The sequence below is a fragment of the Aulostomus chinensis genome, chromosome 5 (assembly GCF_037954235.1).
Source record: "Aulostomus chinensis isolate RoL2024-O1b breed Wild chromosome 5, RoL_Achi_v1.0, whole genome shotgun sequence".
Lineage (NCBI taxonomy): Eukaryota > Metazoa > Chordata > Actinopteri > Syngnathiformes > Aulostomidae > Aulostomus > Aulostomus chinensis.
This window is the reverse complement of record NC_141324.1, coordinates 12589330-12603344: the sequence shown is the minus strand read 5'-3', so window position 1 is coordinate 12603344 and position 14015 is coordinate 12589330. Positions and strand designations below refer to the sequence as shown.

At 38.9% G+C, this 14015-nt stretch overlaps 2 protein-coding genes across 6 annotated transcripts; both read right to left on the bottom strand.

Annotated features, from left to right (window-relative positions):
* Positions 1-370: 370 nt before the first annotated feature.
* On the bottom strand, positions 371-2693 carry LOC147261233 (regulator of G protein signaling 21-like). 4 transcript variants are annotated; one of them, XM_086204876.1, is made up of 6 exons: positions 2483-2693; positions 2301-2377; positions 2131-2199; positions 1980-2038; positions 1721-1887; positions 371-1529 (listed from the first exon to the last, which is right to left on the bottom strand). In XM_086204876.1, exons 2-6 carry the CDS (start codon positions 2351-2353, stop codon positions 1245-1247), a joined length of 633 nt encoding a protein of 210 aa, XP_086061002.1. In that variant the 5' UTR covers positions 2354-2377; positions 2483-2693; the 3' UTR covers positions 371-1244. The 4 variants fall into 4 exon arrangements, with proteins under 4 accessions (XP_086061002.1, XP_086061001.1, XP_086061000.1 ...); XM_086204875.1 differs by having other exon boundaries at positions 2492-2692; XM_086204874.1 differs by having other exon boundaries at positions 2301-2691.
* Positions 2694-6788: 4095 nt separating this feature from the next.
* Positions 6789-10817, bottom strand: rgs13a (regulator of G protein signaling 13a). Of its 2 annotated transcripts, XM_086204872.1 has the most exons (5): positions 10621-10817; positions 10474-10533; positions 10327-10388; positions 10075-10241; positions 6795-9982 (listed from the first exon to the last, which is right to left on the bottom strand). In XM_086204872.1, the coding sequence occupies exons 1-5, from the start codon at positions 10701-10703 to the stop codon at positions 9797-9799; spliced, it is 558 nt and encodes a 185-aa protein (XP_086060998.1). In that variant the 5' UTR covers positions 10704-10817; the 3' UTR covers positions 6795-9796. The 2 variants fall into 2 exon arrangements, with proteins under 2 accessions (XP_086060999.1, XP_086060998.1); XM_086204873.1 differs by lacking the exon at positions 10474-10533 and having other exon boundaries at positions 6789-9982.
* Positions 10818-14015: the final 3198 nt, after the last annotated feature.

Below are 14015 nucleotides of genomic sequence, written 5' to 3'. Positions count from 1 at the left end.
TTCAATTTACAAAATTTACAAATGAGAATAATGAGTCATGGGCAGCATGGCTAGAGTAGAGTGGCCATCTAGCAGCCTAAGGGTCGCTGGTTTGATCCTAACTTCCTCTGGGAACCATGTCGAAATATCCTCGTGCAAGATACTGAGACCCTAATTGCTCCTGATGGCTCTGTGATGGACTGACAGCCTGTCAAGGGCGTACCGCACCTCTCAGATAAGCGGTATAGAAAGTGAATGGATGGATGGAAAAACGACTGACCTGAAGACTGATGAAGAGCTTAAGATCTGCATGGAATTACACATGGAAAGAAATTTAAATCACCACTTTGACTGCTTTTTACCACAAGGCACTGAAGTTTTTATTGTTGGTGTTGATCTGACAAAAAAGAACCTGGACCTGCGGGTATATGGCATGCATCAGGTTACAGAACTTGAGGTTTTCTGGTCATGTGAAGAAAAGCTCAGGTGAGTTTCAACTCATCTACACAAAGGAGATTTGTGACCTGAAAATATTAGAAAGGGTAAAAGAATCTGTTTGGATTTTTAGTCAAACTTTAATCGTCCATTAAAGTTTAATGGACGGGAAAAAAAACAAAAAAAAAACATGCAGCAGGTCAAACCTAACCTCTTTGGCAGAGGTAACAGTGAGACAAAAAAAATAAATGAAATTATTATCAGTCATTATTACCCATAATTATGTTTTCTTGTTGTTGTTGCTGATGTTCTTCACAGTGTTGCATGTTGGTAGTTCCTTGTCACCACAGGGTGGCAGTAGAAGACAAAATGTAGAGATGTGTTTGACATAGTGTCACCCATTTATTCACTTGCACAGTTTGTGCAACACTTTGTCCTTCAAAATGTACTAAAAATCATATAATGCTTCATTATTCATCACATTTCAGTGTTCATAAATATATATTCTAGGTGCTCGAGTAAGTCCCAACATACATAACAATCCCGCAGTCATGTGCATTTGGCTTATATAATCATGTAAATACCAAGGTCAACATCGAAGATAAGAGCTGTCTCAGCCGCTGAGGATTTAAACCACAGTTTTAATTTAGCTGGTGTCGAGCATTCACCTTGCACCAGTACTGCCTGCAGTTTGTCATGTCTCCGGTACAGCTTTTAGTCTTGCTAGCAACATTGTTCGGGAAGGGGAGAGCCTGCGCCGTGTCTGTCAACAGTGGCTCTCAACCTGTGGTGGTGAAACACCAGAGCATCAACATGTATGGTGTCAGTCATTATACAAAAAGATAGAGGTCACTGTGCAGGGTGATGGGTTTGGATTTATGCTGTATTAGATCCCCAGTGCTCTTTATCCTCAAGGCCTTTTGGTGCTTCTCAAGGCTTCTTTGCTGAGAAGTTGTATCGTGTTGTAATTTGAATCGTCCTGACTGAATGAAGCGCGTGTAGGCACCATTCTGCATTAGACTGAAAATTTTCTTTTGTGCCTCAGTAAAGCATGATGGACTTGGTTGGTGGAGATTTTGCCTGATGATTTCTTTTGTGTAGAACTCCAGGTTTACCTGCAAAGACATGAAGAACTGTTACATAACTTCAAATTGTATTTCACTTAAGATATCTGATGTACAGTACACACTCTGTATGCACCTGCACTATTAATACAAATGAAAAACTATTATTTTTAATGCTGGTCTTCACAGACTACATTCTTTAACCATCTCATTCTCAACTATCCCACAGAAGTTTGTTTTACCTGTGTAGGAGACTCAGGACTAATGAACTTGTCATAAATGAGTGCTGCTCTGTGTGTCAACTCTTCCAGATCATCCAAAGCCTTGAACTCCTCACAGGCAATCCAGAAGTCCAGGTTCTCCTCACAGAACTCTGACTTTAGAAAATCCCGAAATGCCAGTTGCCCACCTTTTAAGCAAGAGAACACATCCCCATTAGAAGGAACACAGCCAGCCAAGATGATATTCATTTTGTAGAGCTTGGAAGCAAATTAAAATTACTTTTCTGGGAAAGGAGAGTGTCAAGCGAACCTGAGCTTGTTTCATTTTCTGCATGTCTGCTGAGAAAAGAAAAGAATATGTGTGTGAGTGTATAGATATTTTATTTACTTTAGACATTAAACCTTAATATACTGTATGATAAAAACAAAACCTGTTTATTTTCTTCCTCGGAAATGGATTGTGGATCAAGTTATGCATTTTGGACTTCCATGCATTATGTCTACAAATAAGAAACAACAGGAAATTCAAAACAACTATCCCATGTGTGAAACAAAAACAATTCTTAGGAAGTCTCTCACAAACAAATCATGCTGTACTTACATCCTCTTTGTGTCGTGAAGATCCACGGGAGCTGTTTCACAAAGCCCATTCATGGTTTAATTTGGATGATACTACCTCTGTGAATGAGAAATAAAATGTTTCTCAGTAAACATGATGCTTTAAAATCCTATGACTTCCCATCAAATTCCTAGCTTGTAGCTCACAACTGGAATGGAACTGACTCTTCTCACCGATGAGCGCTAATGCCAGAGTGGGATTCGACTGTGATGTCAAGACATCATGCTTCTGCTCTCAGCCAAAGATCTCAGCCCCTTTCCTCCTTGTGTCTTGCTATTTTTAACCTGTTGAAATGCAGCCTTGTTGCACAATTAAGGAACCACATGAATTCCAAATGCGTCAAACCTTGTGCTCTTCCTTAATGATTAATAATAGAACAAAACTTCGCTGTATATCAAACCCTCTATCATATTCTCCACACTTAAATGCATTACATAGGCTGTTGAAAGTCATCCTGTCTCTACGTCATTCAGTTCCCCATTCAAGACTGAGCTATTCTTAGTCACAAGTCAAGTGGTCATGAGTTTTTTAGAGTTTATGAGTTTGTTGTCTGTTGTGGGTCAGAAATTGAGAAACTGAGAAAGTCTTTATTTACAATGTTGTCTGGAGTTTTTATTTTTACAAAATTCTTTTTGAAAGCACTGCCAAAATTGGGTGAAATCACCCAGGCTTTAAAGCCCAGTTTTTTCTTTGATTACATAAATGAGTGGTTCCCAAACTTTTGTAAGTCCTAAATCTCCTGATATACTTTACCTCCTGCTGTGTAACCCCTCTACCTGCACTCCCATTAGATGTTACTTATTACCATATTTGTAAGCCTGCTATGTAGGGGTGTAACGACTCATTTTAACAACCATTCGATACGAATCATGATTCATGGTCGCCGATTCGATTCAAGGACTATTTTAATTCATTTAGAACAATATTACTATATTCGATTTAGTGTCTTGAAATTGATTCAGTAACTTTTATCTGGATACGGGACAGTTCAGGCGAAGTTTCATAGATCTCTGCTGTTTGTTGTAAGGGAATCAGGTTTAAAATAATGGATATTTGGATTTTTTTGTGTAATTTCTTTTGCACGAGCTGAGTTTCGGCTGAGTTTCTTTGTAAACATGCTAGCAACACTCGAGCTTCCTGCAGAGCTGGCGTTACCTTGCTGTGCTGCAGCAGTGGTAACGCTGGAGGAGTTGCCTGGACGGTCCTGGTCGGCCAGCCAGTGTGAAATCCCATGGCGCCTCAGTGGCTGGTTGAACAGATTAGTCGTGTTGACTTTGTTTTTATTTCACATTTACTTATTCTACAAACAGCGACCGACTTATTTTAAACTCCTCCGCCTTCATAAAAGCCAAAGTGTTTCCATACACTTGACCGAAACGATGGCAGGAAAATTTCTTTCTCTCCTCTGCCATCCGCCATGCTGTGTTGTTGCTGAGATTTGCGCTTCAGCCCGCACGGACAGGCAGACTCAATCGAGTAACGTTTAACGTGTCTGAAAGTGCCAAAAACACACAATCTCTCAAGTTTGCCGTGCTTAAATCCAATGGACATTTTCACAGTATCGATTTAATCGAGATATGCTGTTCGGTAGGTCACTTTGCCGAGCACAGATCGATGCAGTTGAATCGTAGGAAAAGAAATCGATTCACTGATCTGTAGATGCATCGTTACACCTCTACTGCTGTAAAAAGGAGGTAGCAAGCATTGAGTAGACCTGTATGTACAATGTTTTCAGAAGGTTTTGCTCTTTACATTGCTTTAGTATTTCACCACAAAACAACTGACATGATGCACATGAGTTCAGAGAAAAATGAGTGATTACTTAATAATGTGGATTCATCTGCAATGGCGTTGACACTATTCAGGCTAATGCCACCAGTGGCTCTGTTTGACACAGTTTTTAAAAAATGGTGTGGGACCGGGTCAAATTGGCCAGTCGTTTACAGTTCTACAGTTTCTTTTGGCAGGCGCTTTTGTCCAAAGCAACATACAACACAAGCAAGAAAACAGAGGAGGGAAAGTCTTAGTAAGAAGGATAAAGTGCTTCAAGTTTGATTGGCGGCAGGTGCTGCCATCTAGTGGCAGAAAAGTGCCATTTTTTTTCTTAATATAATTTAACCTCAACTGACCACAACCAATAATTCAACATCAACAATATCTTTCAACATTCAACACATTCAATATTCAACATCATCAGTGCTAAATATTCATGAAGAGCTGGATCTTACACCTTCTGACTCATTCAACCCCTGAGGACAAAGAGGAGAAGGGTCAGATTTAAGTACCTCTGCGTTCCTTGAACAGTTGAGTCTCTTAAAAGTAGAAAGGGACTCTGCAGATCGTATGAAGATGGGTAGTCCATTCCACCATTTTGGAACAACAGAGAAGAGCCTAGCTAGAGATGTAGAGCCATGTTCTATGGAACAACTATATTCATGTCAGACAAGTTTAAAGTATTGAAGCAGTTTATTGTGTCATTGCTTATTCTTTATTGTTGAACTCCTTCAGCCATCCTCTCACTCCATAACCATGTTTTTTTTTTTCATTCTTTATTTAATCACACATCTCAGTGGTTCCACTCACTGCACCAGTTCCAGTTACCATCATCTGGGATTGAGTGCATGCCTCCCAGAATATTTCTGCTGTGTAGGGCTAACATTAGCATGCTAAGCTGATCTCTGTGACCTGCTGATTTTGTGTCATTGTTTTTGGATCAGTTACAAATTCTGAGCTGATAATCAGGTTGGATGGGAAGGGATCACTAAAGTTATTGCAATTCATCTTTAGAGGGTTGCTCTTTGGACATTTCATTCAAAACTGCAAATGCCTAACTCATAAAAGTGAGAGGACACTTGAGGTTCATCCTTGGTACAACGCAATTAGTCAGTGGTAGTGGACTGACATGTAAAACATGGCTATATAAAACAATGGTGCTTCCTTGGCTGAAGACTTTTTATCATCAAAGCTAAAAAAAAAAAATCCATTCATAATTTTATTAAATTTGTTCATAGAGATAATAAAACATCTTATTCAAAATCAAAGTGACTGTCACTTCCTCTAACTTTCTGGCTCTTTATCTACAATTCTACAATTCTACAATTTCATTTAGCAGACGCTTTTGTCCAAAGCGACGTACAACACAAGCAATCTAAAAGCTAATCTTACCTAAAACTTTGTTGTGACATATTTAACCGGTGAATAATGCAACATGAATGTACATGTGAAGTGTGACCTACATTTATAATGTACTAATGTCACCTGATGTCTTTTCTTTGGTCTAAATAAGCATTATAATACTGTGTATTGATAAATGGCCTGAGAGAAGTGAAACTGAATTTAATATAAAACCTAAGAATGGGACCAATTTGTGTCAAGTGCTCAGTTCATTAGTAGATCGAGACATATACACTGAGCCGTGAAACAAAACACAATATATGTATGTTTGCTTTTGCATGTTACACCATTACGTCAATACAAAAACACAGATTTTGTAGGACGCTCAAGGCCAGAATACACAAACTCTCTGTTATCGATTGTTACAATACAATAAAACTGAGAGTGGGTCAGCATAATGCTCGGACATTAACACTGTAAGCTTTTGTATTGTATTGTAACAAATAATTCAGTAACATTCTGTAACCTATAAAACAAAATGGTTCCAAGAAAGAAGTCATATCACTCCATTATGCAACAGATATAAATAGAGAGGCTAGATTTAAATAGTAGACTTTGAACTTTCTGATTATTGGCGTATACTCAACTCAACACACAGCACAGTTGTTAATGTGCCTTGCAGCGTTCAACAAGGGAAACACAAGAGAACATAGAATCATTCAGTATGTTGAAAAATTCCAGCACAAAAGATAGTGAGTTTTCCCTCGATCCATAGCTATCCCATCACGCAGCGTCAATAAAATTAGCCTGGTAAAATGTTTGTCATAGCTTACAGCAGAAATACAAACAGGCAGGTGAATGGAGAACCTCCTGGTAGAAATGGTAATTGTAAAATCACATAATCACAGCAAATGTTGACAACACGGACCAAAGAGACTTCAGGAAAATTAGATTGATGACCTTGCATAAGTAAGGCACAGTAAAGGTTTTATGAGTAGATGTGCATTAAGAAAAGAGAATTGCAAAGACAGAGAGGGCCCTGTCATCGTGACACATAGTCCTGGATCTTGTGACAGACAGCAGGCTTTTGGCAGACAATCTCTTTGATACTGTGATATGTGGACAGGAGTTCTGTGTTATAAGTGGGATGGAAACCTTCAAACACCTTGTAGAGGACATCAAAGTCACCTGGGTGCGTGGATTCTTGAATATGCTACCTTTTTGACACTTGTGCTGTGGCATTCCACACTGGGGTATACAAGACCAAGGCAATACTGAAATATAACAAGACATAATAATCAGCAGAAGGGTAGATCAGTGTATCAGAGTATAAGAATTCGGTGATGGGTGAAACCTTGGAGAGTGGGCGGCCGACCGCCTCGACCAGCTAGAATATCCATGAGATCAGAAAGGTATTGACATCTAGTATGTATTTACCCTTCAGTTGTCCTCATTTTTGGATCACTTCCACCTCTGCCATGTTTTTCTGTATCCTCTCTTTATTTTATTTTTTTAAATTGTTTTGTAGTTTTGACCAATGCAACATAGTTTTACCGAAATGATTCTGTTGAGGACAGACACAATATTACATATGAGGAGGTGCACTCATGATTGGAGCATCTCTAAAGGCTTCTTCAATCTTTACAGCAAGTATAATTAAGGGAGAGCAGAAAAAAACAGAGCTAGAAAAGCATTGCATCAGCTCAAAACTGAGCTTGAGGGATCTTTATTTGAGAAGGAAGAAGAGCAGCAGGGCGCCATGTATCACAGGCTAGAAATTCAAAAGGTGAAAAAGGGTCTAACGGAGATAATGGAGTAGTTGAGTGAATTTTCATGAACTACAGCAACCCCACAACCTCAGGCATGTGACCCTGGCTGAAGAAAGATAGATTAGCCTGAACGTCCGAAGGAGTGGTAGAGAGAGGAGAGATGTCATCAAGGTGAAGATTGATAATAAAAAAAAAAAAAAATTAGATTTATTACAAAATAATTTGTTTGTGTGACTTGGAACTCACATTGAGTAAACCAAATCAAGAAGGGTTGAATTACAGTGTGTGTGTGTGTGTGTGTGTGTGTGTGTAATGATAGTAATACTGTCATAATTTTCTGAATGAGATGGGAGGATGCTTTGCATTCAGTCCATGCTCTTTGTGTGATGAATTTGGCCATAAAATCCCCCTAAACAGTGACCGTACTAGTATATAAACAGTCGTAGTGATAACTGCGTACAGTATTATATGTTTGGATGACTGGTTGCTTGAACAGTCTCAAAGAGTCATACCTTTGATCACATTTTAGTTTTACATAATACAGTTATGGCAGCCTTTCATTTGCAGTTCTGAGCAGAGTAACACTGTGGCTGAGGTGACTGCATGAATCTGAATGTTAACATGCATGTTCCTTTTCTTCATGCTCAGACAAAGACCTGCTGCCCCGGTGACCCTGTATTTATTTTACCCTGATACTTCATGATGGTTGAGCGATGTACTTCATGCTGGGTAAACTCTCTCCAGACGAGGTAAATCCACTTTCAAGTGGCTCAAGTCTTGTGCAGCCTCTCCTAATTTCAATTTTAATACGAAAGTTGAAGTATGAAAAAAATGGATACATGTATTCTCTTTATATTGAACTCACTTGTTAATTTAATCTATACCTCTGGAACAATAAATGAATAAACTACTTCCTTGAGGTTTGATTCTTTCAAGAACTATTCATACCAAGGATGAGTATTTTTAAACTCACAAAAAATGTATCTGGCTGAAATTGTTTCTGCTTTGGAGCATTTTTAACCTGCACTGGAATATTTTTAACACAGAACTTCCTTTGTTTAACTGGTAAAGCAAAAACATCAGACAGTAATCCAGTGACCTACAGCCCATGTGCTCAAACGGCTGACTTCTGTCTCATGATGCATGTAGAAACTCAGCAACCTGCTGGTTGAAGTTTGCATTTTCTTCTGCTTACTCATGACTGTGGTTACAAGGTATTTGAAACATCTTGTCTGTCAGATATGACCTTGTGTTTATCTTTAATAACTTCACTTCAACAAATCTACCTCATGTAGTTCCTAATAAACAAAAGCAGAGCAAGTGGGGATATAGCAGGAACTATCATTTATTATTTGACTTTGAAAAAGATGTTCTGAGCATCTCTAAGTGTTTTAATGTTTTAAAGGCATCATTTTGTGTGTGTGTGTGTGTGTGTGTGTGTGTGTATGTTGAGAGTGCACAGACATAAGGAAGAACAAATGAAATCAAAAGAGGATGTGGTCAAGCAGTCAGGTCTTAACACTTCCTCCTAATATCTGAAGCCTCTCTCAAAATGATATATGTTACATTTCCACAGGCAAACTTCTTCATTGGTACTTTGTGTATGTGAGTGCGTGTGTGTGTGTGTGTGTGTGTTTAAAACTTTCAGCTCCATTTAGAAGAATTCATTAGGAGCTCAATGGAATGCCATAATGTGCCTCCAATACAAAAACAAAGGCTAAAATACTCTCATAAAGGCGGAAGCACCTGCCACAGACTGGATATCTGTCCAGGGTGAACCGCACCTCTCACCCAAAGTCAGCTGAGTTGGCTCCAGCCCTCCCTGCGACCTTTACCGATAAGTGGAGTAGAAAATGGGTGGATAGATGGAGGTGGTAGCACTTGAAATATGACTGAACACACCAAAGGCTGATCGCTTATAAAAAAGATGATGAGAAAATGCTGCATGGGGTCCTGTTGAATACACACACAACGAATGGTAATTCAATATTTTGGATGTGTATATATGAGTATTATCCCAGTCCACTCATTTAAGTCATAATAAGTTTGAGTGTAATTGTGATAGAAGGTCATCATGAATTCTTCAAATGATGGGTTTTTATGACTTTGTGGGAATTGGACTTCATTTTGCACTCCAGCTCTACAATTTCTACACAGTCAGGTTCAGTGTGTTTTTGATTTCATATTTACAAATCCATTTTAATATTTACATAAAAAATTTCACAAACGGAAACTGGCCTCCTTGTTGATCACGTCACTCAAACATCTTGGTGTTACTCACAAGACTTCAATAATCCTGCATATTAAGGTGGGAAGCCTTTTGCTTTACAACCGCTTTTGATTCATGTTAATCTGCAGCCATTTTCACCATCATATATTTCGCTTGCTGCTTCAACAAACTGTTTTCAACTGATCTCCTACAGGGCTGCTACCTCTCATAAATCCAGTCCAGTGTGGCTGCAGCATCACATGTCCTTTTGATGTCAAAAAGGCATCCCTGGTGGTCCCAGAGCAAAGTGAAACATCGATGCTGTCACACATCTTCTCTAAGGTAGAATGTCCTCACAGTCTCCAAACACAGTCTTTGTGTTTTCTTTACATTTTCGCCGATTCAGATATGGAGTCCAGTAAAGCCATGTAGATGTCAGACCTGAGGAAACGGGGGTAAGAGTCCTTCTCCATGAGGCCGTAAACAATCCTCTGTGCTTCATCAAAGCACACTGCGCTGGGGGCCAGGATGTTTCGCCTGATCAGATCCCTTGTCTTGTGGTCAATGTTAATCTGAAATCAACAGAAATAGAATAAGGGTTGCTGAATATTAGCGATATGTTGGCCACTACTAACTGCTTCAGCTGTCATGAACACATGCTCACCTCTCTTGGCGCTTCAGCTTGAATGTAACGCTTGAAGATCTCCTTGGCCCTGGATGCCATCCTAAAAGAAGACTTGATTTTCTTGTATTTCTCACAAACCACCCAAAACTCAAGGTTCTCATCACTGAACTCAGACTTCAAGAAGGCCTGAAATATCTGCATTCCATCTAAACATGAAAAAGAGCAGCAATTAGCTACGCTAAGAACTGACAATTGATGTGACTTAACATTGGGAGCAACTGATTAACTTACATTTGGATGCTAGAAGTCTCTGTAGTGAGTGTGACCACTGGGCCATGTCCTCAAGACAAAGTCTGCAGAGGAGGGATGCAATGTCATCACTGAATGCATGAAGTCCTATGAAATTTTTTCAATGAACCAAGAGGTTTCTACACGTACCCCTTGGTATTGGTAACATGAGATGATCTATACTGCAGTTGAGACCTCAGGATTCCTCCCCTGGTTAACCAAACACGCATAAACTTTAACGAAGCATCAAAAAAAAAAAAAAAAGTTTTCAGTGCACCAGTTGAGTACAATATTTACCTTTCTTTTTCCATTTTCTTTTTTTCAGTGTCCATGTTGAGGTGCTGCAGCTCCCTTGCTTGTGATGTGACTAGATTTGGCATGGCAGTAATGCTCAGCTATGCTGTCGTACGTCCATGTATGTTGGCCTGCTTTCAGAAGAGCTGTGAAACCTTCGGCTGTCGCTCTGTCTGTTCTCTGTATCCGGCAGACGTCTGAAATCAGGTTGGTGTAGCGTCACTGTCTCACTCTCATTTAAAAACCAAAAAAGAGGAAGTTGGGATGACGCAAATGTGGGCTGACTACGACTACAAGTCCCCGTCAATATAACCTGCTTAATGGGTTTTTTGTGTGCTGTACGAAAATGCAAATGGAGCGGTGGAGATTTCAGTAACAGATACGCAAACACTCTCACATCAGTTGAATTTTTCTTTGACAACCAATTCCTCTTGTACTGTTTCTGGCATTTTTTTCTAACTAGATGTTCTAATGTCAAATATCATGGTTAAGATATCCTGGCGAGCTTGGTGGAGATGCTTGCACATTAGGTAGTGACCGTCATGCAACACAAAAACTCAATGAACATCTGATTGCATCTTTGCACAAGCATCCTATTAGCAAAGTTTCCCCTCTCTCCCTTTAAGCACAGTGATAGCCAAAGACAATCAAACAATTATTTTCTTTTAACAAAGGAAAATTTGAATTCATGACGAATTAAACTCAAATCTTCACTTTATCTACGGTACAGGCAGCGGTTTCTTCACTGCTTCCAATCATAGTGGCTTTTTCTTTTATCCCCTGATCATCATGGGCCAGGGTTTGACCGTACGGGACCGGAGTGCAGCACTGACTCATGGACGCATAATAGACTAGAGTCCTTGATCAGGTTTATTGGTTTCATAAAACTTGTTTAAAAATGTTAAATTCTTTGTATTGTTAAATCAATGTCCTTTTATTGTTCCTCAAGAACAAAATGAATGTGTGTCTCTCAACCTATGGAAAACAGATTTGTTGTTGTCATATACTGGGAGAACTAATGCACAATGCTGAGAAACACACATATGTAATGCACTTTAGCTGATTTTGCGTCTTACAGAAACTGGAGCGAAGTACTTATTGAAACATTGCAAAGTATGTCAATGATATTTTCATGTCAGTCACACATTAAATTGTTCAAAGTTGTGAGCACTGGATGGTCCTCCACTAAGTATTTCCCCTGAAAGAATTAATCAGTTTCAGTAAAGTTATACATAACTTTTAAAGATTACAGTAGTTTCACGTCCTCAGAAAATTCTATTTATTAACTGTTCATGGCTGAGATGAGGTTCTTCGGTTTTATTTTATGCCTACAACCCAATGATGCTATGTGACACATTAAAACCTTCAAAGGTTTTTGTTCTTTTATGAAAGGAAAATGCTGTATATGAATATCTGTCTTTATGACTTTCTGGTCAGTCAGTATTCTTATGTGGCATTGTAGTGAAATGTTTTCATAGTCCAATCCACCTGCATTATCAAGTGTAAAATGTGTCCAAAAATGTCATAGCATATCATGCACAGTAATCATCTTAAAAAGCCCCCTTCACAGTTGATTTTCAAGCTCAATGACTTCAAATCTGAACGCTGAAAATTGTTTTTATGTTGATGTGTATATTGCAATTTTTAAATAAACATTGATAAAGTAATGTAAAAATATTGGGGGGGAAATCTAAAAGACCTCCAAATCAATAAATCTTGAAGACGTGTAAATGCTTTTGAGGTTAACAGCTGTTGACTCATTCTTTATCATGTTTGTGCAGCTGACAGCCGGCGTCACGGTGTGTTAGAACACGACTGTTGATAGCTTGTTGTGCTGACCCAAACAGTTATCGTCGACATTTTCTTTATCACTTGCAACACTTATCTATAAAGTTTCCTTCAATGACTGCTGTCACTCGGTGAGGTATCATTTTTTTTGTACTTTCAGTTGTGTGCGTGTTTTCACTTCCTGCAAGTGATAACCGCCAGATCACATGGTTTTTCCCCCCAGTTTTTAATTGGACAAACAAATATAACCATCCTTTCGTGTAGAGGTGCATGCAGACAGTTTTATAAACTGGAGGAAGTTGTGGTTAACTGTCTGCACAGCACAGTTTCTACCAAACCACTCTTAAAATAAATCCCCCAACAAATTCAATGGCACTGAGGCAAACAGAACAAAATGTTTGTCTTGCAGTGTAATGGAGACACCCCACTGCGCCTGTACTTCCACTTTCCAAAAACACACAAAAACACATCAAAACACAGAGATGTCAAGCTGCAAAGGACAATCCCATGCATTATGTAGCTTTAATTTAAGCCCTGTGTACTCGTTGCCACAAGCTACATGTGAGTCCAGCATTTTTGCAAGCTTTGCATTTGTACTTACATGTTTTTGTTACAATTATTTAAGTTCTCAAGTCAAGTCAAAGAGAATCTTGAATCTGAACATTGTATCTGGTAGCATGAGCATATTCCACTGTGGCTTAATCTCCAAGGAAGCTAGCAGCAGACATGATGTTGGCAGTGTATAAAAGTGAATAGATGAGAAAAATACATATAAAACATAAACAAGTGGTCTGCCAAAAATTATAAGAGATGTTTTCAAAACAATTACCATTTACCCGTGGAAATTAAAAAAAAAAAAAAAAAAAAGAAAACGCATACAGTAAATGAAGGAGGACCTGAGGAGGACTGTGCGTTTTTGTTCTCCAAGCAGAATGAACGTCAGAGGCATTTTAAACACTTCCTCCTGTATTCCTACGCAGCTGTGGTCTGTGGCGAGAACACTGCAAAACTGCTGATAGGAGGTGGCAGGTTGCTGTGAGTGGAATGTTGTGGCCTAAACTAATATTACAAACTTGATTTGAAGAAATATTTTCATAAAGGACAACGAGCTTGCTTGGGTTTTTTTCCCCCCCCCCACCTCGTAACATGAAAACCACCCAGGAACGGGGCAAGTCCAAGTTGATAATTGGGTTCTTATTTTCCTAGACACCTCAAAGTTCCTCAAACTGCATCTAAGAGGTTGTAGAAAAACAACATGGAAATTTAGAGGAAGTTTCCTCAGACATTGTCTACAGAGATGTGACTTGAATGACTGTGTTGCCATCTGCTGTTTGTTTAAGTGATGACACAAGCCTTTTCAGGACACGAGCCATTTGAATGTTATTTCAAAGTGGACCCACACGACTGTCATTCAATCCAGTATATTTAGCCTTCGTTTTGATACAAATAGACAAGAGATACAGAAAAAAGAGACAAACAATTCTTGAATCAGATATTTATTTGCAAGAGCAAGTTGAATTTTGCTGTTTATTAGAATTTATAGTTTTGATAATACTTCACGAAAAGGAATTCTTAACTTTATAGGGTAGAGTTAAGGGTAGAGAGGGCAG